We start from the raw sequence: 27,574 nt of genomic DNA on the forward strand, positions 1-27,574 counted from the left end.
ACTATTTTAATACACTCATGTCTGGTGGCGACACGCAAACGAATGATGATTATTCAAACTTTATTAGCCAGTTTGATAATGACCAAGATATTGGATCGACATTTGAATGCCTAGATAGCCCAATCTCAGACTCTGAAATTTTAAAAGCAATTAAGAAACTTGGGGTTAATAAATCACCATCGATTGACAATGTTTTGTATGAATATTTTAAGGTATGCGCACCACAAATAGTCTGCCAGCTTAACACATTTTTTAATCACATACTGGACTCAAAGTCATTTCCCCGTGCTTGGGCCTCGGGCATGATTATCCCTATTCATAAAAAAGGTGACCAATCCGACTCAAATAATTATAGGGGGATTACACTAACAAGCTGTTTTTCTAAATTGTTCACTATAGTATTGAACGAGCGACTTAAATTATGGGCTGACAAAAACTCGGTTTTAACGGACGCTCAATTTGGATTTAAAAACAATTATGGCTGTATAGACCCAGTGTTTATTTTAAACTCGCTGATACAGAGACAAATATGTAATAAGAAAAAATTGTATTGCTGTTTTGTGGATTATCGTAAAGCATTTGACTGCATAGATAGGAATAGAATGTGGTACAAACTAATACATTTAGGAATCGACGGAAAATTATTATCCGTGGCCCGTTCTATGTACGGTAAAAATAAACTTTGCGTAAAACATTAAGGAACATTGTAAATTTTTTGCAATAGCAACATTGGACTATTCCAGGTGGAGATCACCTCTCCGATCTGCTTTTCTTTCTTTCTAAATGATATTGAGATGCACTTACAGGAAAATATAGATGCATGTATAAATATTGACCAAATCGCTATTTTCTTATTACTATTCGCTGACGACGCAGTGCTCGTATCTGAATCCAAAGATGGACTGCAAAATTCTCTCAATAGTCTTTATTCATATTGTCAAAAATGGAATTTAACAGTAAACATCGAAAAAACTAAATTAATGATCTTTTGAAAAGGGGGGAGGGTAAGTGATACCGATAAATGGTTTTATAATAATCAAGAGGTAGAAATTGTTAACTCCTTTAACTACTTAGGGATTGTGTTTACCAGCGGCGGGTCATTCGCTCTAGCAATGAAAACACTTGCGGGGAAAGGATTGCGATCTTTACATGCGCTTATGTCTTTAATTAAGAATAACAAAGTACCAATAAATATAATGTTTAACCTATTTGACGCGTATGTCCTATCAGTATTAAATTACTGCTCGGAAGTTTGGGGTTACGATCAAGGTGAAACTTTAAAAAGAGTGCACAAAAAGTTTTGGCTTACATGAAATATGGATGTATCCGAACTCTGTTAACATAGAAACATTCATCCCAAAGCTAAGAGTCCGACTTCGCGATATCTATATTAGCGATTGGCGATCAGGACTAGAAATCTCAACGTCTCTAGATGTATATAGAGAAATAAAACTTAATTTTGAAAAGTCAGCATATATTAGCCAGTTGGAAAATCCAAAATACAGAAATGTATTGGCCAAATTATATGAATCATCCCACAAATTAAATATTGAAATCGGTCGTCATAATAATGTGCCTAGACAAGATAGAAAATGAATCCTCTGTAACCTAAATGATATAGAAGACGCGTTTCATTTTGTCCTAAAGTGCCCCATATATATCCATATTCGGAAAGAATATATTTCAAAATATTTCTATGCTCACACGAGTATGCTTAAATATGTTCTACTTATGCAAAGCGAAAATAAAAATACTTTAAAAATGTTAGCAACATACTGCCAAAAAGCTTTCCAACTAAGAGAAAGTTAATATCTACAGTTTAATTATAAAATCGGTGATTTACACATCACTCAAAGCTTTCATACATCAAAATCGTTTTGAATATCCAGGTTTATGTATGCTGATTGCTGTATGTGTTTTTATTTTATTTTCAAATATTTAATGTATTGTATAATTGGTGTGAAAGTAAGTTTGACGCATACAAACCCTTACATCATGTTTATGTATTGTTTGTGTTGCTTCTCCTTTTATTTATTTTTCAAATACTTAATGTATTGTATAATTGTAACGAAAGTTATCTTGACGCATACATACCCCTGTATCATGTTTGTGAATGTTTGTGTGCTGTTTGTATTTTTATTTTGTTTATCAAATATTTAAAGTTTTGTGTAACTGCTACGAAAGTAATTTTGTCGCATACATAGTCCTAGATCATCTATATTTCTTTTTTTCGCATAGATGGTCGACGCTGGGGTATGATACAATTTAAATTAAATTGACTAGTGTATATAGAAGGAGATATTATTTTAAAACTAAGATTGCCCTCTAACTGATACTATTTTAATATTTACTAAGGAGCAATATCCCTATAGACCAACTATAGTTTCGTTTTTCGTATAGGTGGTCAACAAAGGGGAAAGAACTATTATTAACACTAATACATTACTTAACTACAAGTAAGCGTAACACTTTTCGACATATGATTTTCATTATAAACAGCTGTAAAGTTATTAGCATTTCTATCCGATTAGTACAAATTTCATTTAACAACGAATGAAAAATAACATTCAAATATAAAGTTGGATTATATATGCGGTTATATATGCAGATCATACGAATTCATATTCATGTATTTTTCCTTGTTAAAAAGACTCAAAGGTTAAAATTCATACAAAAAACGAGTAATATCTTCCATATGAAGATTGAAACAATAATTCTATTCACTAGTGCACCTTGTTGCAGAATAATACAATTAGTGCTGCAATAGTTGAACTACGTTTGAAATTATGTTATAACATTCTCACGAAAACACATTAATATGTTTACTCCTTATATCTTCGAAATGAGTATATTTTTGTTTGTATTTACTTCATGCTGTTATTGTATACGATTGTAAATGACGATGAGCTTGTAATGCGTAAGTCTGAATAAACGATTCTTATTGTGATTTTGATATTTCATCTGGTCCACAAGCTTTGTTGTTTTGTTGTTTAAACACTGCTTGATGTATTTCATTTAAGGTTATTTCGCAGTCTAAATCTGCATCGTTAATTGATGTATTTTCTGCATTTTCGTTATTAAAATTTTAATTTGTGGGTTGCGTTTCCCCTAATAGATTATTGAAATGTTCAAATAGGTCCATTATCTGTAGATTGTTTTTCTTTTTCTTTTTATTTGTGTAGCTTTGTTTAAGTGTCATCCAGAATTTTCTAGGCTGGGATTTAGCAATATTTTCGAGTTTTTTGCCTTGGTTGATTTTATAATGATATTTGGATCTATTTCTAATTTTATTATACATAGTTCTCCGTTGTGAAAAATGAATTCTGTTTTCGTCTTATTTACAGCGGTTGAATACATTTCGTGCATTATTCAATTCGCGTTTCGATTCATGACACTCTTTGTTAAACCACGGTGGTGTTTGCTGTGTACTGCGATTATGTGAATTTAGATTACCCCCTTTAAACGATTTACTAAAAACTCGCGTTGCTTGCTCATGCATGAAGTTCGTGAGCAGATTTAACTGATCGACCGTACCCATGCTATTTAAATCACGAAGTTTATGTAAAATTGCATTTAATGATTCTCGATAGGCGTGAATTGAATCTTGGTTAAATATTAATTTCGTTTCCGTTACATTTTTCGCATTATTATCTTGAACATTATCTAATATGTGATTTTTTTATTTTAATAACAAATATAATGCAGCATGATCTGAAAAGTTATTCCAATTTAGTACTTTAAAGTCATTGATAATATGAGTATGTTCTATATTAATAGGTAAGAAGTCTGTGACGCTGAGACCTCGTGTTGATAAGAAAGTATATTGTCCCGTTTTATCGTTTTTAAATCGTCCGTTCGCTATAATGTGACCTGAAGATTTGCATAGTGAAATCAATTTTTGTCCGTAGTTATCTATAATGCGATCAGCGTTAAGGCGAACGTTTAAGTTGTCAACATTTTTGTTATCCTGCACGTGGTCTCCAGTCACATTTAAGTATATAGCAATGCTAATAATATCTGATAAATGTCCAGTCCTAGCATTGAAATCACCAATAATACATGTGGCCACAATTGGCCCATAATGTTCTATACCTTTTTCGATTTCCTCGAAAAAATCGAAGTCATAGCATATTAACACTTTCGAGGTAACTGGTGGAATATATCATAAACAAATGAATACATCTTGGTCGGTTGTTAATATTTCACTGCTTATCTTTATCCATATTAAGCCATTTTTATTGTGTTCAATAACTGATATTTTATTTATTATTTTTTTTAATGAAAATAAACGCTAAGGCCGCCGCTATAACGACCTTTCTTTTTTCCGTGACTTTTGTTTCCGAAAAGATGGGAAGAGATGTATTCATTTATTTCTAGGTTAACACTCAGTTTTAAGTGTGTCCATGTTTCAGACAGTAAAATCAAGTCATGTTCTGCAATAAAGTTTAAAAAATCTTCATCATTAATTTTTCTTACTAGTCCATTCACGTTTCAAACGAGAGTTCTTAGTTCCTCCTTTTGGTCCTAGCAAACATATCCCGAAGCAATAAAGATAAATGTATGATAATGTAATTTCAATAAACACAATTGGTCATTAGCGGGTGTCGTTTACTATATGACGCTGTACAGATAAAAGGCGCAGTTTTATAACAAAATATTGAATTTCTGATGTTATCTTAACAATAAATAGAATCCATTGTTTCAAATATCGTTAACAATCCACGAGTTCAATCCGATGTTATTTTAACACCTGCTCCGGCTCGCTGCTAATAAGGAATATGGTTGTTCTACAAACACTCTCTGCTTAACTTTTAAGTCACTTTTGGTATAATTTTTAACAAATGGTCTTGATTTTGATTCATTTTTATCTCGTTTTGTACGAATTTCAATTATATTTTTTATCATTTTCACTTGTTGTTTCACGTTTTTTTACTAAAGTCATCAGCTTTTTGTCGTCTGTGAACACAATTTACACCGTTTTTTTCTGTCGTGTTTGATCAGTTTTACTAGTATTTTGCATAAAATTGTAAGTTTTAGCTAATAAAATTTCCTTTCCTTTGGTGTACACTTTATGTTTCTACCTTAATTTATTCATCAGTTATAGTCATGTGAAGTTAATCGTTGTGTGTTTTACTGGGTTTCAATGCAAATCTATCTCTTTCCAGCACCTAATCTTTGAGAAATTGGTGTTTTACATCACATACATATAATTATGTTTGTGAATATTCAGGGTGTCTTCTTATTTTCCAAACTGTATTTTTTTACTTGAAGGATATTACTGTTTTTTTTTTATTTTGTAGGCAAGTCTCTAAATTCATGTAAATACTTATAACATTGGATTAATCTTACAATACTTGGAATTTCCATAACATTTGAATTTACCAAATGATTTATTAATATTTATATGTACCGGTAAATATTTGTGGTTATTCGACTAAATATTTTTTGTTTTTTTGCACTTGTGTTTGTCCCTAAAGCGATCTATATTGTTTTCACAATATTAAAGTTAGATAAAACATAAAAATTAAAGACAATGCCATAGTGAATATCAATATTTATTGCTAATACTAAACAAACCACACAATAAATTTTCACATTTAAAGCCAAAAAAGATCTTACTATCTATAAGCAATTCACCTGGAATGCATTTGTGCAAAATGCACCAGATACATGTATTGATGCTGTTGAGTGTAACTTAATCATTACACATGTTGACATTCATCGATTCTGTTAATCAGTTGGACTGGTATTTGGTTTTATTTTAATGCATATTAAAAAATATCCATAGAAATTGAACAATACATCAACCAAAAATAACACGTGTTTTGTAAAATCTTCAAACAACTTTTATTAAACAATTTCATTATATTTTATAAAAAAAACTTTTTAAAGATGAATTTCATCTTAACAAAACATATTTTTCTTGCTAAGATGTACGACAACTTTTCATTTTAAAACTAGTGCTGATAAATTGAATTTTCAAAAATATTTTCTTATATTAAAAATAGTTTGCATAGTGTTTTCACTTAATATTATTTCTTAATCTAATTTTCAAAACAAAGTTTGATTAACTTTTCATTCTAAAGTTATTTCTTAATCTAATGTTCAAAAAGAGATTCATATATTTAAAAAAAAGGTGTGTATAACTTTTAAAATTTAAACGTTGTTTATAACGGAAAACATTTTAGAAAAAAGTGTTTTTTTCATAAGTTGAATTTGAAAAGTTATGCACATTTTTTTAAATATAAGAGACTAGTTTTGAAAAAAACAATTGAAGAAATAAATTTAAGAATGAAAATTTAATCAAACTTTTTTTTGAAAATCAGATTAAGAAAAAATTTAAGATAACAACAGTATGCAAAATATTTTTGAAATAATAAAATGTTTTTGAAAATTTTAACATCGCTGCAACACTTCATTTGCTATTGATACAGTTATAAAAAAGGGTTAAAAAGCTTCGCCGAAAATGTAAACTGACAAAGGTAATGTAAATTTTATGAAATGCATACATTTTTAAATAGCCCCCCTCATTCGAAGCACTTTTCAGAGGTCATGACTGAGAGCTGTTTTTTTTTCTCTAAATTATAAATTTAATTACATCAGTTGCGGATCCAATATAAGATAATTAAGCCGCGCTCTGGAAAAACCGGGCTTAATGCATTTGCGTAATGTGTCATATGAGCTTGTGCAGTCTACAAAGGCTAATCTAGGACGACACTTTCCGCGTAGATTGTATTTTCGTTAAGACGAGATTTCCTACATACGAAACATATCATAAAGGCGAAGAGCATCGTCCTGATAAGCATGCGCGGACTGATATGCGTCCATGATTGGCATGTTCGGACTAATCAAACGACAAACATGTTTTGTACTCCACTATTTATCTTGAAGACGAATAGTTTTATAAACACAATGTGGTGATGCATTAATTTCGTGTTTTCCATACCAGTTCTTCCGAAGAAACAGTTAACGATTAATTGTACGACTTTCGAACGTTAATTTTGTATTATCACATATACAAGGATCTTCTTATACACATACAAGTAGTAATTGTTTAAATGACATTCATTCCCGTATTATGTTCAAATAATGATTGAGTGTCAAAAAATAGAACACATCGTTTCAGCGACACAGTGTCAATTAAAATACCTTACTGGGGAAGACTAGAAACTGTTGGTGTTGACCTCAATGCAATCTTACTTAACACATTCGCCTTATATTGCGGATGCGAGTTTGACGCAATTCATCAGTGAATATATTTGTTAGAGAACCTTTTATATGTACACATCAAAAGCAAAATTGAATGTTTATAATTATATACTCTTCATTCTTGTAGGATCATGTTAAATATTGGAATGCATTTTTTGTGCTGTGATAAAAATAAAAATTAATTTAATAATAAAAAACTTACAAGTAAGAACCATATCTGTGTATACTTCAACCACGTCGGTCTGGTCTAGTAATGGGCGGAGGGTTTTGCTATATCCATCTGTTTGAAATTTCTTCTTGATAAGGTTTTTGGCATCATCCAGTGTCTCCGACGCCACAAAAGTCGCCGAACAAATCCAGTTTAATATTACCAGGCCTGTGAACACGCAGGGCATGTTAAAAACAGTCGTATTTATCCGTTTATACTTAAGAATGATGAATATATTGTTTAACCTTTTCAAATACAGTACACAGTTTGAAGCTTTCCTTCGTGTTTCGCTTTGTATATGGTTCAGGTATCATCTAAATGTATTTGATGCGCTTCATTGCTGGTTTACAAAAGGCGTAATCTCGTACACGGTCTTCAATGTACTATAAAGTGGTACAGCTCTGGCCTCTTTATTAATACTTTGATTAGATTTCTCTATAAAAAATATAAATACATTACACTTTTGATTTGGGTTATATGATGTTTTTCCTAAGATGCATGACGATGATCATAAATGTCTAATATACAAGGCTACGTTCTTAAATCGTATTAACAAAAAGGGATTTAGCAGATAGTTTTATTTTTTTGCGTGCTTTAAAAGGTTTATTATTATTATGTACTGTTTTTTTACATTTTTTCATGAACATGACATCTTATCTAATTTATAGTATTTGTTTACAAAATTGCGATGCTATGAGGTTTATATTTATTAATATGCGCTTAGTTTTTATTTATTAATATTTTTATGTGTTCCATTTAATCATGGGCTTAGTGTGGGTTTAGGTTCCCTCCAAGCTTTTTAAACCTAAAATTCTGTGACCGTCATAATGACTATAGCTGCATTCATCTTTAATTTTAAACATCGTAATGTATGTATTGTCTTCTATCATATAAGCAATTGTCATTTGTCGGAAAAAAACACAAGCGGATAAGCATTTCTCCCCTCATGATACTTTTTTAATTTTAGTTTATATATATATTTAACAAAAGCTCTTATGGCAACAGCGAGGTTATGAAAATACTACGTCTTGTTTTGTAGCGATACTTAAGACGTGGTAGAACTTCAAGTTCTTCAGAGGACTTCATTGTAATGTTGTTGCATAATTCATGAAAGCTAAATTGTATGTTCATTTGTTTGCTCGGCAAAGCTAATATGTAACTGTGATCACTCACAGACGCATATACATGATGACATATGGTTCCATGTTCGGGGAATAACTCACACATTATCAGATGCATCAACCTGAAAGTTCATAGTAAAAACATGCAATTGAATACGGGGCAGTGCATGTTTATTGAGCTTAGTTATGTTTTATACTGAAGTGCCATATGCGCCTTTACCCTTTCTGACTCTTATCATAAATGCTTCACGCCTCTTGACGGTTGGGGGGGGGGACGATGATTATTCCATTCTTCTTGTTCCGTTTATTTGGCCTTTTCGACGTTGTTAAGAGTATTTTACAGACATCGCGGCGGTCAATTAACACTTTTAATCCTGCTTAAGTGCACATACTTAAGCCGGTAACTAACAACTAACTTAGACCGCGGAGAAAAGTTGAACTATAACGCGAACGTCGGAACTGTCTTCGAGCTCGATCATTAACGACTCTATTTGATCAAAGGTATGGGGCACATGACATCCAAAATATATGCATATATGCATATACAAACACGTTATGTGCCCTTGTCGATATAATGCTATTCCAATAAAACTGGGTAACCTAACGCACAAACACATTTACAGAACTTAAGAAATATAATGATTTACGTTAGGCGATAAAGATAAACTTACGTGAGTTAGATATTATATAACCTGGCTGTCAACATAAATAGAACTAATTCGACGCTTTGATTAATATGACATTGATTAGGAACATAGGAACATTATTGTTGAATAACGTTGATCATCTCACAAATTATTTCTTGAAAAGGGTAGACACCAGACCATTGTCAGAGATCAACGCAAATGTGTTTTATGCAACCCAACTGATATCGAGGATGAACATCACTTTGTTATTAAAGGGGCCTTTTCACAGATTTTGGCATGTTTTGAAGTTTGTAATTAAATGCTTTATATTGATAAATGTAAACATTTGCTCTAAAAAGCTCCAATAAAAAATCAAGAATAAAATTTAAAAAAGAAAACAAGTAACCCTCATCAGGGCTCGAACCACTGAACCATGGAGTTCTGGCGTAAAAAGTCGCCAACTTAGACCCCTCGACCATTCTTCCGCATACAATGTACACAGGCATTTTATACTATATATAAGTAATCCTCGTAGTTTTACAAAATAAAAAGACAAAAACAAAACTCTCCAAATTATTCCATCGTTTCGCATTGCAACGCTTTATAATGTCCAGGTTTTTAAATCCTCAAAAGATGCATATACTGACTATATTAGAGCATGTTAAATGTTCAGTATTGCTGTTCCCTCACAAATACTAAATCGAACATTTGCGAATCTGAAACAACTTTTTTAAATTTTGTCAATTTACCAAAACGTGAAAAGGCCCCTTTAAATGTCCTTACTATGAACACTAGCAATGTTTTATTTAAAAGGCTTTAAAATGCTTTAAAATGTATTATTTATTTTTTTATTAATTATGCATATTTCAATAAACCAATAAGCTTAGAATAATATTAAACTTGTTGCAAGTATTAAACTACATTTGTACATATGTGGTCACTATGTATTAACATCATCCATGTGAAACTCTCACAAAAATGTTGTATTTCATTCCTTTTTTTAAATCGATCTTTCATCTAAAAGGATGTATGTTTCGTATTTTATTCAAACGCACGATGCTATTAAATATGCATGTTTATGACGATGAGCTGTATATATGCTTAAGTCAAAACAAAATATTCTTTCATGTTCAGTATACAAGTATTTGTTATACTAACGTTACTAAAACAATTATGTTAAACAGTAAAAAGCAGTAAACATCTTAGCGAAACTTATTTTTTGCTGATATGGCAGTTCTATACCGCCATACATTTCATACTTATTTGAGTCAAAGCTCAGGACTAAGTAGATTATTTAAGTGCTTATTTTTTTAAATACATGTTCATATAAAATTAATATATATATCGCAATGACGATAAAACGATCTCGTGATAACTATTGAAGTGTCTTTATTTGTAATAAACTACTTGTCTGCCATATTATATTCTGGTTTTCAAGCATTCAGCAAGAAGTGATGAACGTCAGACTAATAAATGCATAAACATTATCAGTAACACACAATCACAACATGAACTGTAGATAGAAACCATATATGTATTTAAGAGCTTTCTTTTTCACATGTTTAATTGCGCAAATGCACTAACGATCGATCGGTCGGTCGGCCTGCCTGCCTGCCTTCCTGCCAGTCTGTCTGTTTGTTTGTCTGTTTGTCTGTCGGCTTGCCTGCCTTCCTGCCTGTCTGTTTATCTGTTTGTCGGCATGCCCGTGTTTCCGTTCGTCGGTCAATATGTCGGTCAGTCGGCCTGCATGCCTGTTTTTCTGTATGTCTGTCGGCCTGCTTGTCAGTTTGTCTGTCTGTTTGTCTTTCTGAGTGTATGTTTGTCTGTCGGCCTGCCAGTCTTTCTGCCTGCCTGTCACTGTCTGTCTCCTGCCTGCTTGTCTCTGTCTGTCTGTCTGCCCCTCAGTCTGTCTGTCTGTATGTTAGTTTGTCTTGTTTGTTTGTCGGTCGGTCGGCCTGACTGTCTGTCAACCTGCCTGTCTGTCTGCCTACCTGCCTCTCTGCCTACAAGTCTGTTTGTCTATCTGCCTGTCTGTTTGGCTGGCTGTTTGTCTATCGGCATGCCTGCCTGCCTTTCACTGTTTGTCTGTCTTCTTGCCTGCCTTTCTGTCTCTGCCTGCCTGTCTGTCTGTCTGTCTGTCTGTCTATCTGTCTGCCTGTCTTTTTGTCTGTCTGTCGGTGTGTTTGTGTGTCTTTTAGTCTATCTGTCAGTCTTTCAGTCTGTCCGTCTGTCTGTCTGTCTGTCTGTCTGTCTGTCTGTCTGTCTGTCTGTCTGTCTGTCTGTCTGTCTGTCTGTCTGTCTGTCTGTCTGTCTGTCTGTCTGTCCGTCTGTCCTTCCGTCTGTCTGTATGTCTTGCGATGCATTTAACCCTACTTACTATTCAGGTATGGACCTTCAGTTTCTAAAGGACAATGATAGAATAATTCATGGCCCTTTTTTTACTTAGTGGTCAATAGACGGGTCATAAAAAACAACATGGTTGACATTGACGTTGTTAAATAAATTGACTCAGTTTTGAAGTAAAAAAACACAATCATGATAACCGGGAAATACAGTTGACCAATGTTACTATTTTTAAAGTTGTTACAAACTGCGCGAACACTGTTTATATGACAATTCAGTGTTTATAAATTGAAGTAAATACTGACAAATTTGATTGTGAAAGGTTTCATACCTACCGCATACAAATTATGTTTATAAATGTTACTGCTCAACTTTAATTTATAACGAAATTTCTATTTAAAACACTTTATTAAACTGTTGTCAATTGGTGCGGAATTGCATATTTGTAAAAGCAAATGATTTAATAACAGAAAATGTAATACGTACCTACTTTAATTGTTTAGCAATATTTTAAGTCAGAAGTTGGTACTTTAACAACCGAGTTTAAATAAAGTAGCGAGGAGTAAAACCTGCAACTCAATGGAAATTATCTTTATAAATAAGTTGCAAAACAGTTAAAGTTTAAGATTTATCACTATTTAAGTGTTAAACAGATTTGTTGTTATTATATTTGTAGTCAAAATTGCAACACTTAATTTAAATTCACTAACAATTTCAAAAGAATGGCGGAAATGACGCAGTTGTTTTAATTTCTTGTTTTTCTAGATAACAACGTCAATGACGGAGTTAGTTTTGCAGACCGCGTCACATTTAAAATAAATGTAAATACAAAGTGTCTGAGCGGTCGAAAAAAATGTGTCCTCTTCGCGTAGCAATAACAATACTATTTAATGACGTATATTGTATACTCGCTGTGCATAAACTGTGTGCATTATCAAAAAGTTATGTGTATTTGTTTAAAGCTCATTTGTGTTTATATATGCAGACTTCGACGATTATTTTAGAACTTTTATAAATAATTTTATTTTTTGAAGATATACTTTTTATCCCATTATGAGACGTGCATTGACGGCATAACAGCCCATGGAATAAACTGGCCTCTATCCCACCTTGTTGGATAAACCTGTTGCGTGCTATTTTTAGATCATTTGTGTTCTATTCCAAAAATTGAAGAATCTGCGTTTGTCAACTGCGGAAGAACAAAATCGTATAAAAATGCGATATTTGAACATTAGTAATGTAAAAATGGAAGAAATAATAGGGTAAATAGAAAAAGATAGATACATTTTTACATAGAGTTTATCAAAAGATTGATAAAGTTTATCATGCTCGGTTCGGCAAGCCTCGTGCTACCATGGTTCTTAGCCTCGCATGATAAACTTGGTCTTTATCCAACATTCACATAATATTCTTTATATTCGCCTATGTGAATTGTACATTTACATACATACAAACCTCGCTGGTGTATTCATTAAATGCAGTAAAACCAGTCATGCGGTCGACAATAATGCAAGCCCAAGCTATATAAATATATTTCAAAAGAGTTAAACAAGGTATGAAAGTAAATTAATATCACAAAGAGATTTCACATATTCCCACACTTTTTAAATATAAATGTATGATAAATCTATTCTTGTATAACTGCAGAGGTTGGTTTGAAGCTACTTCGCAGACTTTGAATTGTAAGGTTTTCAAATTGACATCTACACTTATAATAAAGCGTTTTATTTAAAGACATAGAATGTTCTACTTTTAAAATCGTTTACCAGCTTATCCAAATACAAAGATTTTGCAATTAATCCAAAAACTGCTATCAATGTTTCTCATAGGAGATGTGATGGTGTTTGAAAACTATTGTATGACATAGTTTGAATCGCTTATTTTCATTTCATTTAAAACATTATTTGTAACTAGTTTATTGTGAGTCAGTTTTACTAGAACCATTGATTGTGTCAAAATTTCGTGGTTTGAAAAAACATGTATGTAGACTTTCCCATTCTGAGCTCTCAGTATTAAAAAGGCTGTACAATTTGCTTTGCCTATTGATCTTTTATTGTTGCGTATTGATTTTTTTATGTATGCAAGTTTATCTTTGTTATCCAAAATTCAAGGCTTAATATATCCCCAGATAATAAGAAAACAATATTCACTATTCATTATTGTGATGTTCTCAAGTTTGAGGGATCCTCAGTAGTGTTTAATCGCATTCATTCAAATTGGTAGAAAAAATTATACTAGCGCAAAGTGCTTTTTCAAACTCCGTTATTGTTGTATTAATTACTTGATTTTACAAATCGCATACCTTTAAAACGTTATACCAACAAGAAAAATAGAAAATCGCTATTCAATCGATAACTTGTGACATAAGAATAGCAGAAATTCCACACATTTTGTTATATTATCTTTTGAAATAAACGATCGTTGCAATCTCCGCATGATTTTAAGAAATACTTTTAAAAAGTAACTAAACATCTTCGAAGCACACAACTCAATAATGTATTTCTGAAAGTAAGTTGCTTCTTTCATACAGGTGCATTTCTAAGCCCTTATCAATAGGATTTTATAGTAAAGAATGAAATAAGTCTGTGAAACCAAACTATTTTTTAACTTCTTCACATACATTAAGACTTCAATAATTTGTAAACCTCAGTGTCAAAATCGTTATTAAGGACTTTACTCTTTATCAAAGACAACCTTGCAAAAACACTCGTAAAATGTGTGATACATTTTATTTCATATTTGTGGATTTGGGTTTGGTAGTTTTGATTGTATGTTTGTAAAAATCGGTAAAATCACCTGAAAACTTCCAGTGGCGGACATATTTGTTGTCTTGATTTTGTCTGTGCGTTTTTTATTAGTTTTTGCAATGATCTGATATTTTTGTGTGGAGTTTTGTGACAGTGGTAGTGATATAAGGAATGAAATAAATATCCGAATACAGTACTGTTTCCTGTATATTGGTAGCAACAGGTAAATTAAACTGTGAGTACGCTAATCCATTGTCGCAATCTATTTTTAGTAGCAACTCTAAACCGGTTTATTTCAAAATGATGTCGTGATTGTGTCGCATGTACTTTACTTACCCACAAAATACACGTTTCTTTGATCTATACTGAGCAAAACAACACCAAACCTCGTATTATGAATTTTGATGTGTCCACCCCGAATTTAGCAACGAAAACAAAGAGAACAATTTCATTGTTGTCAACGCCAGAGGGAGGTGGTGAACTAAAGAAAAAACGTATTGCAAGTGACTCAAGTTGTGATTTCGATTTCAATTACACATATGAAAGTAGGGCAGGAAAAAAAATGTCAACACCTTTTTACTTGATGACAAATCTATGATGATCATTGCACAGGCTGTCCAGGAAACGGTCCACAAATTATCTGAACAATTGAAAGATATGGTCGAAATCATAATCAACGGCGTTGTAGATGGCCTCTCAAAGCGCATAGAAGCTCTCGAAAATGAGAACAAGCATCATCGTCAGTCAAGAAAACAATCTTTTAAAAGACCGCATCGCCAGTATTGAAAATGAACTTGATGCAAGCGAACAATATAGCCGACGAAATAGCGTGCGTATTTTCGGCATTCCAGAAAATTCAGATAACCAGGAAGTCACCGGCAATGTAGTCATGAAATTGTGCAACACACTGGGAGCAAATATCACACTCAATCAGATTGATCGACCTCACAGAACAGAAAAACCCCGGGGTCGCAAACCAAGGCCAATTTTTGTGAAGTTTGTCAGCTACAGGTCTAGACAAAAGCTGAACACCAAACGCAGAGACCTTAAAGCACACAGGAAATTTGAGAACACTTATATAATATAAACGAGGACATCATCGTGCCCAGTTACTTTACATAGCACGTGGACTTGCCAAGTCCAAGCAAATTGAAAGTGCCTGGTCGGCTGATAGAAACATTTTGATACGGGTAAATGAAAATGGACAGTCAAAAATCAAAAGCATCAATACCGAGCACAAACTCGAGAAATATAAACTACCCTAGATATAGCTTTCATTTTTGAGCACCATACATCACGGTAAAATGATTCGACCTAACCTACTGAAAGATTTGCACGTGGATTTGCGGAATACATACATCACGGTAAATTGAATCGGCCTACTGAAAGATTTGCACGGCGATTTGCTGAATACATAATTCACACACCTTTTATATTTTTCTAGTCAAATAAATCTCACACATCGTACATCCTACATCCTACAACGTGAGCACGTCAGTATTGAGAAGAAACATTTTTTTGTTATTACATAAATAGACGTATGATTTAAAATGCTGCTCACTCGAGAAACACGCCCTTGACATACATTTCGTTTCAGGGTGTGTCATAAAAGAAAATAACAAAGAGACACTTTACCGGTGTATGCAGACGAACTTTTTTTTCTCGTTTCGAAAAGTTTGGGAGTAAAAATCATAATAATTAACATCCTTAGCTGGAAATAATCGTACGTGCTTGCCTCTCAAACGAAAAATATAGAATTGCACCTTGAGATTCTAACATTTCTTTTCGTTATTAGAGTCTCAGCATGGTGCATAAACAACAACAATAACAGTATATTTAGTATACGGAATTTACACTGAGTTATCATAGCCACTCATATTACGATAGAGATGCATTTATTGTGTTATTTTGAATACAGGATCTACTAAATACATATGTTAATTCATATGTGCATATCAAAATTTACTAACTATACATGTAAATAAATATGTATATATTAAAAAGTAAATACTAAATGTAAATGTAAATATATATGTACATATTAACATACTAAATGTATCTGTAAATAAAAATGTATATTTTAAAAATTAAATACTAAATGTTAATGTAAATAAATATGTATATATTAAAAATTAAATACTTAATGTATATGTAAATATATATGTACATAACAAAAATTAAATATAAAAATACTAAATGTATCTGTAAATAAATATGTATATATTAAAAAGTAAATACTAAATGTATGTGTAAATATATAAGTACATATAAAAAATTACTAAATGTATCTGTAAATAAATATGTATATATTAAAAATTACACTTCGTGACTCTAGCTTTTCGTTTCGCTATAAGAGTCTTTTTAAAGTGTAATATCGATAAGTAATTTAAACGAAATATACATGGAATTATTATTAAAGTTTTGCATTGTTGGTGCTAAACGTCTAGTAAATATTTCTTTCTTTTCTGGCTTTGTGAAACGTGAAGGTGTCTTATGACGCATTGTTTGTTTTTTAACAAATAATTACTATTGTTATAAATATACAGCATAGTATTAAATACATGAAGCAATGTTTTAATGGAAGCAACTTAGAAATGTATGCCTCTTGTTTGATATGTTGTATATTACTGAATTGTACTTGTCATATGTTCAAATGTCTTATATAATTTTTCTAAATTGTTACCCATAAATAGATGATTGCATTGTTTATTTTTCGCTGTAGCCACAACACAACCATCCGATATTGGTATTTGTTTTGTCTCCGTCGGTTGATTGACGATATTTTTGGTGCCTTGCAAGATGTGCAATTGTCTTATATTTCCTTCTGTTGCGTGGCGATATTGTTGTGCCTCGCAAGATGTGTAATTGTCTTATAAACCTTTTCTTTTCTAAATTATTACACATAATTAGATTATGGCATTGTGTTCACGCTGTAGCCACAACACATCCATTTGATACAGGAAGTTTTTTTAATTGTTTTCTTCCTGTGTGTGTGCTCGGCTCTGTGTTTTTTATGAAATAATTGAAATAATTGTGTATGGTATGACATAAAGATATACTTTATTGCTGTTTCGTATTCTTGTTCAAATAAGTTAACTTTCAAAGAACATCCAAAATTGTCACACATGTACATTTGTTTAGATTGAAGTCTAGTAGTATACTTGAAAATTGTACTGTATCACTCACTCATTGATTGACTTAGATGGACACAATCGCTAACCACACAGGAACGTAAAGCAATGACTCCATTACTTAATTTTATAAGTGTGTATTTTACAATATACCCAACATGACCATTATAAAGTCCTTTGTATGTTTACTAACAAATTATTGTTTCCTATGCTCTGCTCTTGCTTTATCTTTTCTTTCTTCTTTCCTTCCTCGATTTCCTCACTACATCCGTTCTGCAGCAATGTCTGTGATCATAGTCTTAAACAGTTAATTTTGAAGCGTGAACAAGCGTATGAATGCAACAAACGAATCATGTCAGCGTTTCAGTCTCATGTTGTATTTATTTAGACATTTCATTATGCACAATATTAAATATTGATCGAAATCCGCTGTCATTATCGTTTATAGAGCTTTATTACATTTACCTGTGCTACTGCACATGATGTGCGCATATCATATATTGTCAAATCCCTTAAACATTGTTTCAATACACATTAGTATAAATAGATGCATGCATGTTCCTTTAATAATAGAACATCTACGCAAGCGTGTTTAAATAGGAAGAAACATTTATTATGATATTTCATTTCTTATCACAGTTTTAAAATGGTTCTCGATGGTGTTACTACTGTCATGGTTTTCAATTATACTTCTGCGATCAAGGGGCATACAACTAAACCCAGGCCCTTGTCCAGCTGAGCTAAACATAAGCGGTGATTCCGAAAGTTATTTATCAAGTAGCAATACTACAGCGCGAAACCATATATCGTTTGTACATTACAATAGTCAAAGTCTGGTTAACACAATAGATGTACTATACACAGGCTTACGAGAATTTGACATAATTGCGTTTACGGAGACATGGTAAAAAAATTCGATTGTATCGAACGAGCTTCTGTTTAATGGCTTTCATGAACCAATTCGCAACGATCGTCCTTATGATTCTTATGGAGATGTTGTTATATACGTGAATCAAAATATTCCGTTTAAGCGCAGACTTGATCTTGAGCTGAATCAAACTGAATGTATTTGGATTGAACTTAATAAAGTCAAATTGAACTCAATAAAAACAAATCAATTATATTCGGAGTTTTTTTTATAGACCTCCAAGTGCAAATACTTCTTATTTAAAAGCTATAGAAAACTCATTTGGACTAGCGTCAGATACAAATATAAAGGATATAATTATAACGGGCGATTTTAACTTTAATATCCTCTGCCCATTTTCTTCGCGTAAAATACACGAACTCTGTCTGCAATTCAACTTAACACAAATTATCAATTAATCTACACATTTTACAGAATCGTCTTCTTCAATAATCGACTTGCCTGTATTTGCGCGATGATTATCTGAGATATTAACTCTATGATTCTATATTCTCAAATCTTTTCTATAAAGAAGGAATGTAGTTGACAATTGTTAATAGTTTTATTTGATCGTTCGTCAAAAAGTTGTAATTCTGTTACTCTTGTATCTTCAATGCAATTGAGTAATTAAATAGTAATTAAATTGAATGCGTTTTAATTCCCTTTTATTATTGTTTAATTTGAGTTACAATGCTATGACGTTAAATTTTATTTACACTTAAATGTATTATGAATATTGCTGGGCCAAGTGTGAGGTTGAGCGCTCTATAACCAGGTTTAAACCCCCAATGCTTTGCATTGACCGTTCCAAGGCGGTGACCCCAGCTTTATTCATATTTTGTGTTTATGTTGGTTGTATTGTGCTGTATTGTGCTGTTTTGTACTGTTTGGGCAATCAGTCACTTGCCTTAAATAAAGGACCTACTAATTGTTTTTAATGAAAATTCAATACTGCTCCAGCAGCTGGAGTTTCACTTCTTTATATTGCTATTTGTAAGTTATCAAAGTAATATACGTGTGTCAGATGTAGGAGAACCAATATTGGATCAAAACATCCGTTACCACTGCCCCATAATTGGAATTTTAAAATACAAAAAGCCTACTTCAAAAGCTTAATTTCGACACATATGGCGTTACAACCTTGGGAATTATGATAAATTACGCTGTTTATTATCAATGATTGATTGGGAACTTATTAAAAATGACGACATAGATACTTATGCTGAGAATATAACAAATGCTATCTTACAAACTGCTAATGAATGCATTCCAAATAAAATTGTATATATACACTCTTATAATCTTCCATGGATGAACTCTTATATCAAGAAAAAGATTCGGCTACGAAAAAGATTGTATCGGAAAGCCAAAAAAGTTATCAAAATTCCGAACCGTTAGAAACGATGTTGTTTTACTTTTGAAAAATTCTAAAAAAGCATACTTTGGTAAAACTGCCAATAAACTTAAGTCTTGTGAACTATGTGCTGAAGACTAGTGGAAAACACTTCGAACAATTATCTCATCTGACTTAAATAGATCTATTCCGCCTCTTTATGATGAACAAACAAATATGTTCGTGGATAATGATATCAACAAAGTTGATATACTTAACAATTATTTTGCTAGTCAATCATTAATTGACGAACCAAATCACGGACTTCCGCCACTACAAAATGAATGTACAAACACCATGCAGTCAATACACATATCTTCTGATGAAGTCATTGACGCAATTAAATGCCTAAAATTAAGCAAAGCGTCAGGTCCTGATGCTTTGGATAATCGTATCCTTAAGGAAGCAATGCATGAAATTAGTACACCTCTATGTGATTGTTTAAAACTATTGTCTCTCTATTGGCAAAATGCCCAGCTCTTGGAAGATTGCAAATGTTTGCCAGATCCTTAAAAAGGGTGACCCTTCGCAAGTATCAAACTATCGACCAATTTCATTATTTAATACTTTTGAAAAAAAATTGAACGTATAGTTTATAAACACGTTTTAATTTTCTTAATTTTAATTCATTCTTCACACCGAGTCAATCTAGTTTTCGGCCAGGAGATTCAACAGTAAACCAGTTAACATATATCTATTACACTTTCTGCAAAGCATTGGACAATGGCCTAGAGGTAAGAGTTGTTTTCTTCGATATTAGTAAAGCATTTGATAAGGTTTGACACAAGGGCTTATAATACAAACTTCAAAAAGCAGACATTCAAGGTGACATGCTGTTATTCTTTTCTAATTATCTTTCTAATCGCAAGCAAACTATTATTTTACCAGAGCCACAGTCCAATTCTATTAACATTCTCGATGGGGTTCCCCAAGGCTCTATTTAAGGTCCGCTCCTTTTTCTGGTGTACATAAATGATATAGTTACTGACATACAGGCACAAATAAACTTGTTTGCCGATGATACTAGTCTCTTAATGGTTGTAAAGTTGCCAAATGAAACTGCAGCAATTCTGCAGTCTGATATAGATACAATTTTCTCATGGGCTGACAAATGGTTAATACAATTTAATCCCTCCAAATCTTAAACTATGATTATATCCCGCAAACTAAATAAACCGTTTCATCCAACACTTTCAATGCAAGGCGTCGAGATACCTACTGTTAGTGTCCATAAACATTTGGGTGTATTTTTATTAAATGACTGCAACTGGCACAATCATATAACATCTATTAAAGAAACAGCATGGAAACATATCAAATATTGCGTCAATTAAAAATGACTTTAGATAGAAAATCGATTGACATAATTTACATTGCATTCACAAGACCCATACTAGAATATTCAGATGTTGTATTTGAGAATTGTTCTCAATACGAAACAGACGAATTAGAAAAAATCCAAACAGAGGCAGCTCGTATATCATCTGGGTGTACTCGACTGGTATCTTTAGATGAACTTTATCATGAAGTTGGCTGAGAAAGTATAAGTGAAAGACGACGCAAGCATAAGCTGCTATTAATGTACAAAATGAATTCTGGAAATGCACCAAGCTATTTACAGTCACTGGTTCCCAATACAGTTGACGAAACTAGCCATTTACTCTTTAAGAAATGCATCTAATTTTCAGTCTATCCATGCAAGAACATAGATGTACTTACATTATTTTCTTCCTTCTACACTCGACGATTGGAATAAACTTCCTGACAACACTAAATGTGCTGAGTCAATCAACTCATTTAAAAGGCTTATAAATTTAGACCGACCAGTGCAAAATCAACTTTTTACTTTCGGTGAAAGGCGTCCACAAACATTACTCACGCATATCAGAACAAATTCTAGTTCGCTTAATGCCCATCTTTTTAGACGCAATATTGTGGCTTCTCCGCTTTGCCATTGTGGAGTAATAGAATCGCCTACCGATTATTTTTTTGGAATGTAATGATTATGTTAACATTCGTGGAGAATTGTTAAATAGTATATCAATGTACTCCGTCCCAACTGTTGAAACTATACTGTACGGTGATTATTCACTCAACTTCAACACAAACACATTTTTTGATGCAGTGCACAGAAACATTGTCAATAGCAAACAATTCGATCATAGACTTGTTACAGAACGTCCATTACTTTCTTACTTCTCATCTACATATGCTATATACACATGTGTGTAATTATTGCATTTTATGCTATTCATTCAGCTTCTTTGTTATTCAAATTGTCTCTACATTCTAATATATTTATTTTCTGTATTATTTATCTAACTGTTATTCTTTCAATTCTCATACATGGTTCAATTGCTACTATTGTCTTATTTTTTTTCTTTATTATTCGCACTTAACGCATCTGTCTAACTTACTTTTTTTGTAAACCAACTATGTTCGCATGACGACATACACTATATATTATACTATACGGAGAAGAAAAAAATAAGAGTACATCTTTCGTTCTAATCCTTTTCAAACATGTACTTACTTAAATGGTGTATACATTGTTTTTGTGCAAATATATTCTTGTTCGAAATAAATATGTTTATACTAAAGTCGATAATAAAAGACAGCTAACAACTGTTATTGTACCGATAGGCGTTCGTGCTCATCTTTTCCATATTTTGATTCATTTTCAATACTTTGTATTGCGCCCTTTTAAATTTAAGGACGACATGTTTTCCAAGTAAATATAAGATTTAGTAGTTCAAACTATTGCTTTCCCAAACCAACTTATATTTTAATTTTATCGAACGAGTACTATATTAAAAGGAACCTATCCGAATAACACGTGTTTGGTCGAAATAAACGTTTAAACCTTAATGTTGGGTTAATAGATGTTGGGTATCGAGGGTTTTATTAACCGTGTCGATTCACGCAACATTACAGTTTTAAAGGTTATTTAAGTTATACATTGGAAGACATGATTCTTGTATAAATTGTGTTTGCCGATTGTGTTTTCTTAACGCAAACTTAAAAGATAACTAGCAATTTTAGTGCATTGTTATGAATACAGCGCATGCGCATAACTGTACTTTATGTATTTGTCATTGATAACTTATTTCAACTTATACCGAGTTTTTCTCGCTCTCAAAAAAGTTTATTTTCCAGTTATACAAGTGAGTATTTGTCTATGCATTTATGCATTTATAAAACAGGATATTTGTCTTTAATTACAGTGGCTTAGCTTAACCTTTGTCTGATGGTAGGCGCAGTCCTCAATCCAATATACGAAACCAATGCTTAATTAAATGTTATTAATTTAATTTGAATGTCAAATGAAAAATTGGTAAATAATCAAACATGCAGGTATAAAACATGTTCTAATTACATGTATTGTGTACATATTTTGTAAAATACATTCATTATTCGTGCACTAAGGTGAAAATGTGTGCCTTAACTAAATGCCGTCACGTCACCTTCTTAAAATGACTTAGCAGACGATATTGTCAATAATGGACGACGAAGCTATTTACGAATATCAATTTTAAGTATATCAGCGATTTGCTGTCTGGAAGGAGTTGACTTGATGTCTTCACAACACCAGCTTGTTATATTTGTCATAGAGCTGTACTAATCATCACTTTTTCCCGCTGTCTCATTATTACTTAGGAGTATAATTTATTATTGACCAATGCGTGGAAAAACAATAAGATGTGATCTTTGAAGCCTCACTTCTCTGCTTTTTCAGGTTAAATGCATGAGATTTCATAAAAAATAAATCTGATACCATGTTATATTGTTACCGCAACCTCCGAAAATTTATAGATTTGATTCTTCCCTAGCTTGCACGTAGCATGACCCTGCAACAATTTCAAGCGACGTGTAATTGTCGAATAAAACATATTTGTTTTTTTATGATTTTAAAGCGTGGCATCTATGATTTTTAGCGAGGCTGTTTTCAGAGAAAACCCGAGGTATTGTCATAGCCTGCTCGTCGTCCGCCGTCTGCCGTCCGCCGTCCGACGTCAGCCGTCCGCCGGCGTCGAGCTAAAACCTTTACATTGGCTCTAAAATCAAAGTGCTTCCTCCTACAACTTTGAAACTTCATGATATGTAGATGCACCTTGATGAGTTCTACACGCCACACCCCTTTTGGATCACAAGGTCAAAGGTTAAGGTCACTGTGACCTATAAAAAATAATCATTCTGACAAGCTTTTGCAGCCGAGCGTGGCACCCGTTATGCGGTGCTCTTGTTTATTAATCTTATGTTCTACATTACCACGTGCAATTCTGAGTTTGGGTAGTAGGAAGTATTACGAATTGTAAACGCGTTTAATGTTTCTTTGTAAAAAGTAATACATTAAAAGTTGTAGTTGTTTTACTACTTTTCAAATTAAGATGAAAACAATAATATAAGTGAAACCGATGGATGCTCGCATTACGAAGATGCGATTTGTCCATTTATTGGTTTAATGTATGGAAACGTAGTATTATTTAATGGGAAATTACCTCGTGACAACACACTAAAGCAAATCAACAATCCACTATGTAGGGCTACTGCATAGCGAGGCCCTGTCATATGACACATAAATTCATTAGAGAACAACATTTTATCAATGTTGTTTTTAAGAGGAAATAACTCATTGAAAAATCAACAGCGGGTTTTATAAAGACTATATTGCTTTTGATAAATGTGTGAGAGCAATATTGCTTTTCGAAACTTCTTAATTACCGCTCAATTAATTCTAGCTGGTTTGTTAACAAAGCTGAAAAACAGAGAGACTCTTTCTAAAAATATCATACGGCTCTGTTTATTCAAACATTTCAAAATTGTATTTCATTAATGTCATAGTTTAAAGTTAACTTGTGGTCGCGATTAACAATTAATTCAGATTCGCAGTTGAACTATTATACTTACTGCTTTTCTAAATATGTTATTTTTGTTAAAATGTGGTGACTTAAGTGATGTTCATACAGTTTTTTTTTTATTTATTGTATTTGTTTCTTTTGTTTCAGATATGCGTCTAGTGCTTTGGTATAGTGTCACGCTCGTTGCCACTTGGACTCTTGCAATAAATAAAGAACCACGTGCTACACTACGGGCTGTCGCCTGCAGGGATACTCAAGTTTGTATTTGTTTATTTGTGTCATTCATCAAAACTATAGATCTAGTGATGTTATTTATCGCAACTAGTATGAAAACACTAGTTTACATACGAATGATGCGTACAATATATTGTTTAAAACAACTACATCTTAATACATTTGACTGGTACAAAATAAGTCTAATATACTCTTGCTATTATTTACTAATTTTTTTTTTATTTGCATGACAATTTATGAATCAATTAACCGTACTGTAGTTTAAAATTATATTCACTGATGAAAATATGGTGTTATATGTGATCGCATTATTTACGGCACTGATATTTTTAACGATTTATTTAATGAAGCAAAAATATGGGTTATGGTGTCCAAATTCACTTTTTATTTCTATGATATTGTTGAGACAAAATTTTGTCACTTACGTAGACCCGAGTCTCCAAGGCCTACATGCAGCTTTGCCAATCTTAATAAAAATAAAAACAAGTACTTATTAAAAATTGCCATAATTCAAACTATTAGCTGTTTATATATGTCTTCAATACCTGTTTGTCAAAAACTAATCATTGTAGTACAAAACGACTGTCAATACATTAAATCAAATGACAAGACGTTTTTTTGACTTGCAAAACTTGATGTCTTCGAGTTTGTCGGTAATCGGAGTAAGCGTGTACATAATATAAATTGAGTTATTTTATTATAATTCTACGCAATTTGAAATATATTCTTAATCATTTTAGTTTGAAGATCAAGTGATTGTAAAAACTTTGCCATTCAACAATTAAGACGTGATTGTTTTTCGACATAGAGTATATTTTGTCACCTAGATGTATTCCATTAATTAAGCAGCAGGACAATTTCTTCGAATATTCTTCAGCAAGAGATTGTAATTGTTAAGGAATGCAAACCTAAAACATTTCAAAATGTTTAAAATCTATGAAATCATAAGTTTATTATCAGGCTGTTCCGTTAGTCCTTTATTAAAGGCGAATACCCAATTGCCTATTCAATACAAAACAATAATACATACTGCATTAAATATAACAATTTGATGAAAGATGGGGTCACCGCCCTGGAACAGTCAATGCAAGCAGTGGTAGTTTAATTAAAGCGATCTCTAAATACACACATACTTTCATGTTTGCAGTACACAGGGATTTCCTCGATCAATTTAAATAACCGCACTGTTGGCGTAAACAGATTTAAGCTCGTAAACAGTACCTATCAAGTCCCAACATTTTGCGAGTCTACGTTACAAGTCCATTATGATGTACCATTATGATGTACCAGATAGATTCAACCCCCAGAGTACTATATAGGAACATGAGAATGACAATACTTAATATTATTATTGCATGATATCTAGCTTGCGACATCTGTAACGAAGCGGCTGATGTAATTTGATCCAAAGCAACAATGGAAACATTACACTCGACCATTCGACGAAATGCGACAACTAAAAAAGCAAAAACAGCTGTCTGTATGTCATAGGAACACCAGTATTCAACTGATTTAATATTGTGACACTTAATGACAAGCATTACGAATTGTTAGCAAAATAGCCCGGATACTGCAATCACCCCATGAAGAGTCTTACGTCTTTAAGTACACAAGTAGCCAAAATACTCTAACGACGTCTATAGGTACTAATATGCAAGGTCTTATAAAGTAGTTATCGTTTTTTTTCGTATTATTTTTATGGCTCTTGCATCAAATGGGTATCCCAGGCTTTGACATAAGTCGATACGTATTGTGCAGTACAAGAGTATTCCTGATCGAAAACAACGGTTTATATTGCTTACAATCATTATTAAATTCACATTTGCATTGTTGTGTAGAATATATATTTGCATGAAATATGTTCCTAGTCCTAGTGTTATTCAGTAACATGAACACCATAGCATGTTTTTTTTTTTTTTAATTTTATTTTGATTCCATACAGAAAACTAAAAGACTAAACTATATTTACATTGTTTTTTACATGATCTATACCTTTTTGTACTTTTATCAACCTTGGTATTCTAAGCACACAACCCGCGATGATACACAAGGCGTCCAGCAGATGAATGAGATTAAAATCAACATCAATTACATGTGTGTTATAAGGCTATTTGAAGGCGATAAACTAACTTTACTTTGATACCAACGAGTACCTGCAATTAAAACACAAATCGAAATATAACACATACGTTGGATTGAGCGTTAATTGTCTTTCTATAATAGATATTAACACAAATACAAGTACACTTGTACACTAATAACCTCAGTTTTTCACCGAGAGCAATGGTACATATGTATTGTCATTAGAAAACTTTTATTTACTTTAAATTTAACTTAATTGGTGCTTTGCTAGTAACACAATTTCATTAATCATAATTGTCGGAACAGTGCCCATGGATTACTGCATGAATTGATATGATTCTATGCTACTTACGTAATTTCCACATGTAACCTTGAAATAAGATCCCAACTATTAACGTATTAGACACGAAAGTGCTCATGTGCATCAATACGTTGATTGTCAGTCTCACTTAAAGAGCACTCGTCTATGTATAATTGTATTTTACAAGCTTCATTTAACTAATATAAATGTAAAGACACTTGCCATAATCTTAAATATACTAAATTATGTTTGGTAAGATTAAAGTAAATAAAGATATTATGATAGATATAATCATAAAGGCCGCTATATATGCAAACTGTAGACCACCATACGAGTATCGTTTTGGATTCATCGATACATATTGCGTATGTATTCATTGATAATCGCTGATATTTTCATTGTGAAACTTGCTA

At 32.4% G+C, this 27,574-nt stretch overlaps 1 protein-coding gene across 1 annotated transcript in view; it reads right to left on the reverse strand.

Moving 5' to 3' along the window:
• The window catches only part of LOC127878438 (acetylcholine receptor subunit beta-like 1), a 34,481-nt gene extending 26,797 nt beyond the window's left edge, over positions 1-7,684 (reverse strand). The window contains exon 1 of the mRNA XM_052424962.1: positions 7,412-7,684. Within this exon, the coding sequence (XP_052280922.1) occupies positions 7,412-7,604 (193 nt within the window). The 5' untranslated portion in view covers positions 7,605-7,684. The remainder of the gene's footprint in view (positions 1-7,411) is intronic.
• Positions 7,685-27,574: the final 19,890 nt, after the last annotated feature.

Source organism: Dreissena polymorpha, chromosome 4 (genome assembly GCF_020536995.1).
Source record: "Dreissena polymorpha isolate Duluth1 chromosome 4, UMN_Dpol_1.0, whole genome shotgun sequence".
In the NCBI taxonomy this organism is placed as follows: domain Eukaryota; kingdom Metazoa; phylum Mollusca; class Bivalvia; order Myida; family Dreissenidae; genus Dreissena; species Dreissena polymorpha.